We start from the raw sequence: 6000 nt of genomic DNA on the forward strand, positions 1-6000 counted from the left end.
GATATTAGCACAATTAAGATATCAAAGAACGGAACAACAACTGAACTTCATTTAACATATAATGATATTTATAATAAAATAGTTGATGAATATAAAATATCACTTGAAAAATTCTTTGTTAAGGCTATTTAATATTCAAGCATTAACATTATCGAATAATCCTTTGAATCATAATCGATAATAATTGACCTTTCACCAGTTTCTATCGTTTGTTTTATTTCTTTTTGTTCCCCACTATCTGGATCGGTCATTGTAATTGTTTTTGTTATAGTATCAGCTTTATCTTTAACTTCAATCTTTTTTCCATCGGGATATTTAAACCAAAATTCCAAAAATTCGATATTGTCAATCTGTTCATATTTTAATCTATCAATTACATTTTTAATACCATCTGAAAATCTTATGAAATGGTCATTATATGGGTTTGATTGAACTAAATTTGAATGAAGTGAAATATAACCTGTTGATGAATATGACATTGACTCATATTTTTCTGAAAACACTAAAATTTATAACATGAATGAATTTCTTATTCGTTGAATTTATGAATTCTTGAGGTAATCTTATTCTAGTTTTATTTATCACTGGAAAATAACGCTTTACCATATTTTTAATCGTAATAAAAATGTCAATTATCAATAATTATTTCGAATAATAGTTGTGAATTAAATTTAACAGTTAGCGGAATTTATAATGTTACTCTCGTTTCTGTGAGTGGTAAATTTAATCCCATTCTTTTAGACCCTTCAGATTATATATCATTTATTAAAGATGACCATGAAAAAACGTATGATATGTATATAAATAATGTGATAGCGAAATGGGATATTAACATGATTTTAAGTTATTTAAATGAATCATTTATCGTATGGTATGAAGAAAATTTTAATCAAAACCCGATAAACTTTTTGAACTTGATGAAATAAATAACCTTATTAAATTCCCGCTGAAAATTAAATTTTGTACTCCTCATCTTCGTTCATTGTTGGGATATTAAATTTTGAAAAAGATGTTGGGGATGTTTTGTATTCTGACACTGGTTCCAATTTCATTTTAATCAAATGTGATAAAGTTAATACCCCAATGAGATTTTCACATCAAACATTAGACCCTAACTCTTACCCATCAATACAAAACATTTTATCCATCAACTTAAACACATTTTCTTTATCATATCCGTTTCAATTATCCGGGAATTCATTTATTCTTCATTCAAAAGATTTATCAAATATTAAATTTAGAATAACTGACCTATTTGATTGTGATTTAGAATTCATGAATGAAATATTATGGCAATTTCAAATAGAAAAAATAGTGATGAGATAACAGATTAAATATTTATTTTTAAATCATAATAAATGATTAAACAACAGCAACCACAACAACTTAAGGCGCAAAACACCCAGGTCCCTCAGACCATTACATACGCCATATATGCATATAATTCAAAGACGGCAGAACAAACGCAAAGGTTGAAATATGGAGATTTGGAGATAGTATTGAAAAATGACCGTTTTGAATTCGTTTGCAAAGGTGGTGCAGTGATATCAAATATAAAAGAAATTTTATTTATGAATTCTAAAATTAAAGGTATAACGGATGATATAACATCAATTCCACCAGAAGAACAAAGATATTACGCATTAAATGCATTTCCTAAAGTTTTGAAGATTGGAAGATTTAATTTAAATGAGGAATTCATAGAAGGTTTCCTAAATGACATAATGAAGAAGGTGGATAAGGAATATGTGGATAGTGAATTAAATAAGAAGGCAAATTTGGTTTATGTTGATGAAAAAGATGAAATTAAAGAAAAGGTTGAATGGTATCATGAATGGACATTTGAGACTTTTAAAGTTAAAGCTGATACAGGATGGGTTTCGGGATGTTTAGACCTTAAAGCAGATAAAACATATGTTGATGAAAATTATGCAAAGAAGTCGGAAGTAAATGATGTGATTACAAGCATGAAAAATGAAATACTTCAAACATTATATCCTGTTGGTTCTATTTATACATCAATGAACTCAACAAATCCAGAAACAGTTTTAGGTTTTGGTACGTGGAAGCAGATTGTAGATAAATTCTTATACTGTGCTAGATATTCAAAGCAAACAGGAGGTTCGAAGAAAATTAAAGAAGCAAACCTTCCACCGCACACTCATACAGGAACTACAAACACAACAGGTAATCATTCACATTCAATAACAAAAAGAGGTTATATAAATCTTGCAGCGGGTTCGGATAGATGGGGAATGAATAGATATGATATCACAACTGACCCAGTAGATTCAAGCACAGGTATTTTCTGTGGAACCGCGGGTAATCATTCACACACTTTCACAACAAATCCAACAGGCTCGGGTAAAGATTATATGCCACCATTTGTGACTGTATTCGCATGGTACCGCGTTCAATAAACACACTTGAGCCTACTTTGCAGGCTTACCGAATGAACTAAATATATTTTATGTCTGTAATTAATTAGGTAATGAAGTAATGGATGAACTGCAGAAATAAATGTTTACGTTAATGTTTACGTTAATGTTTTTAGGTTATTCAATAATTAATTATTTTTGAAGAACTGAAGGTGTCACTATGTCACCATGTGTCACTCGGTTAATTAACTTCTCTGAAAAAGTGAGACAACATGACATTTTGACAACAACACAGGAAATAAATGTTTAGGGTAGATGGTTAGATCTAACCTCATTTCTAACCTCATTTCTACCCTCATGAATTTTCATGAATTTTATATATTAATGTTTTCGTTAAGCCACTTTGTGCCGTCAGTCAGTCAGTTTAGGAAAGACTTTAGAAAGTTGTTGGAAAATAAGTCCTGGGAAGAGTATTATAAGGCATTTTGTGAAGAATATAGCAACCGCCGGAATTCAGACGGTTGTTTTTTATACAAAATTCATGCAGGAAATTCTTGAGTTTTGGTTGAAAGAATACGGTCGAGCCACTTTTGGCTCCACCTCAAAACAAGCATTTTATGAGCTTACTAAGGGCGTTATAAATGAATTCAAAGGTATTTACATACATCCTGACCTCGTTCATTTTGTTGCTGAATTCAGCAAAAATAATGTTTAGGGTAGATGGTTAGATCTAACCTCATTTCTACCCTCATTTCTACCCTCATGAATTTTCATGAATTTCCTTAAGACAGAAGAAATAAAGTTAGTTTTATTTTTATTTTTTTATTTTGTATAAAAGATATGATTTCAACAATCGGCACAACAACAATTCAAGCCACGAACGGTGGGACTCTGTCCACAACTACGGCACCAAATTCATTAATCATGAATCCTACGTCAATGTTGGTAGAGATGAAAAACTTCATTCCTTCTTCATATACTTTTGAAACAGAAATACAAAGAATAAAGCAAGAACTTTTAACAAGTAATTTAGACTGTAGTGCGAAAGATGAAACAAATGGAGAGGAGCTATATGAAATGCAAGATATCATAGACCATTTGCCTAAATTACCGGAAGTTCAGCAACAAAAACTAACTATTCCTGAATTCGATGAAATTGAAGTTAAAGTTACTGATTCAGTAGAAATAAAGAAGTTCATACGTAAAGTAAATTATGAATTCCTTGGTTTTCATTGCAACCATAAAGTTATGAACAAAGATTGCGACATGGTTTATAAAAACATTTCTGACATATATAAATCTGAGGAGTTTAAGACTTACGATAACTTTGTTTCATTAGTTGCTGAATGTGTATGGCAGATAAGAGATAAAGACAGAAGAGGCAAAGTATGGAACGAACAGATAAAACCAACTGCTTCAGATTTAAAGAAAGCCATTGATGCTTTAGTTATTTTAGCTGGTAATGTTTCAATGTATAACGCAAAAATGAATCCGCAATGTTCAAAATGTAAAGCAGCAATGAGGAAATATAACTACTCCGTCAAAGAGATAGAACGTATGAGAAACGATTACGCAGACTTAAAGAAAGAAGCAGAAAAGCCAGCAGAAGATAAAATAGACATGTTGACATTTCTTAATAAAAACTATCCCACAGCTGATGATTTCCTTTTATCTGATGTCAAGAAGAAGTATAAAGAAACTTTCGGCATTGTTAAAATTTTTGATATATTAACTGAAGAAATAGAAGCTACAAAAATATTTAAAATTTCACGAATTCATAACGTATATCACGTTAAACGTTTGTAAATCTTGAGGGTAGAAATGAGGTTAGAAATGAGGTTAGATCTAACCATCTACCCTAAACATTATTTTTGTCTGAAAAATGACCAAATTTCATGAATTTCATTAGTTAGAAAAATAACGCTAATTTTATTTTCTAAGAAAAATTTTTATCTTGTATGTAAGAACAGTAATGTCAAACATTGAGTTTGAAACAGTTAGAAAGATTGACAATGACACCAAAGTGGTTAGAATAGGTGATTTAAACGTAAGATACTCAAAGAAATACAACAAATATTCTTTGTCAGACATTATAACACCATCTGGAAAGAAAACAAAGGACTGGGTTAGAATTGCTTCTACTCAGAAAATTTTGACAAGAAATCCTGAGCTTATGATATCAGTAGCATTTCATGGAACAAGAGCATATCTAATTGACAAAAGTCTTATACCAATAGTTTTGTTATGGTTAGACCCAGTTGTTGGATATAACTTCATAACATATGGTTCATTCGACTCAGAACGTTGCAGTGAAGGCTTACTTTATATCGTTCAGAAACCGAAGGACTTCAATACAAAGAGATATAAGATAGGAAGAACATATAATATAACTCAAAGATATGACAGTACAGTCAATAGAGTCAAGGTTGTGTTCGTTAATGATATGAGAGCTGCAGAAACAGAACTGCTTGAAGTTTTTGAGAAAAGGTATGGTGCTCCCATGAAAGGTAAAGAAACGTTTGAAGTAGATGAGATAGATAAAGCTATAAAATTATTTGACGAAGTTGCTGAAAAATACATGTAAAGCGTTTATTTTTGGTCTTTTGTGAAAGTCAGAAAATAACGCTAATTTTTTTTTCTAAGAAAAATTTTTATTTATTTTGTATGAAATGACAGTAATGTCAACAACAGAGAACACAACAACTGCTATCGTTCATGAAGCCATAAATGAAGAATACGAATACATACAATATAACAAACAACTTCGCCTCATTCGTTCGGTCAAAGATGAGATGTACCAAATGCAAAGTATAATGAATGCTCTTCGTTCTACAAAGCAAGCATATCATTGGTTTGAAAACCAACAGACAAAAGAACTTTTAGAAGAATTTCCTCATATGATTGCTTCCCTCGGAAAACCGAGAGAAGAGATTCCGTACGAAAATCGCAAGAGGGTAGAAATGAGGTTAGATCTAACCATCTACCCTAAACATTATTTTTGGGTCATTTACGTTCATTACGATGACTGAAGCCAAACAAGATTTAATCGAGTTATCAACAAATCCTTTAGATGTATGGATAAATACACATTATGATGAATTGTGTGCAGGTATGACATGTAAAAATGCTCTATTCTGCAAACCATCAGACATGAAAGACAAGAATTTCCAAATGAGCATTAAAGATAAATGTGATAAGAAACAGAGAAGAATAAATGGTAAACAAACATGGTGTTATGTTTTGAAAGAAGAAATGAAAGGATTATATAAACAGGTTGAACCAAACGATAATGAGGATTCATTTACTGACGATGAAATACCTGTAAATGATGCTTTATAAAGTATGATTGGAATTCATTTTTGCATTAATCCTGTGTTGTTGTCAAAATGTCATGTTGTCACAAACTTTAGAACGGCATAATTTAAAATTTTATTTTTATATAAATGGATACCCCACAAGCTCAAAATTTACCACGAATCATAACAAGGGAGGAAACGATAAAAATGATGCGAGAACTTGCTAAAAATAACAAACCACTAAAACTGAGAAAATGTGGTTATGCAGTAATGATGGAAAGAGAGACGTTGTCGAAGAGGAATAAAAATTAAATTTGGATTGAGTT

The 6000-nt window shown here is 30.9% G+C and overlaps 3 protein-coding genes across 3 annotated transcripts, besides 1 other annotated feature; all 3 read left to right on the forward strand.

Moving 5' to 3' along the window:
- Positions 1–6000: part of a mobile genetic element that runs on past both edges of the window.
- Positions 1359–2420, forward strand: TVAGG3_1042050 (phage tail repeat-like family; the record flags this gene model as incomplete). The annotated part of the gene is made up of 1 exon (XM_051255530.1): positions 1359–2420. The coding sequence occupies one exon, from the start codon at positions 1359–1361 to the stop codon at positions 2418–2420; it is 1062 nt and encodes a 353-aa protein (XP_051081104.1).
- TVAGG3_1042060 (organellar and viral DNA polymerase type B) lies at positions 3219–4176 on the forward strand (the record flags this gene model as incomplete). The annotated part of the gene is made up of 1 exon (XM_001293402.2): positions 3219–4176. A coding segment is annotated over one exon (958 nt), but the record flags the coding sequence as incomplete, so codon positions are not given.
- TVAGG3_1042070 (organellar and viral DNA polymerase type B) lies at positions 4552–4962 on the forward strand (the record flags this gene model as incomplete). The annotated part of the gene is made up of 1 exon (XM_051255531.1): positions 4552–4962. The coding sequence occupies one exon, from the start codon at positions 4552–4554 to the stop codon at positions 4960–4962; it is 411 nt and encodes a 136-aa protein (XP_051081105.1).

The sequence above is a fragment of the Trichomonas vaginalis genome, chromosome I, assembly GCF_026262505.1.
Source record: "Trichomonas vaginalis G3 chromosome I, whole genome shotgun sequence".
In the NCBI taxonomy this organism is placed as follows: Eukaryota; Parabasalia; order Trichomonadida; family Trichomonadidae; genus Trichomonas; species Trichomonas vaginalis.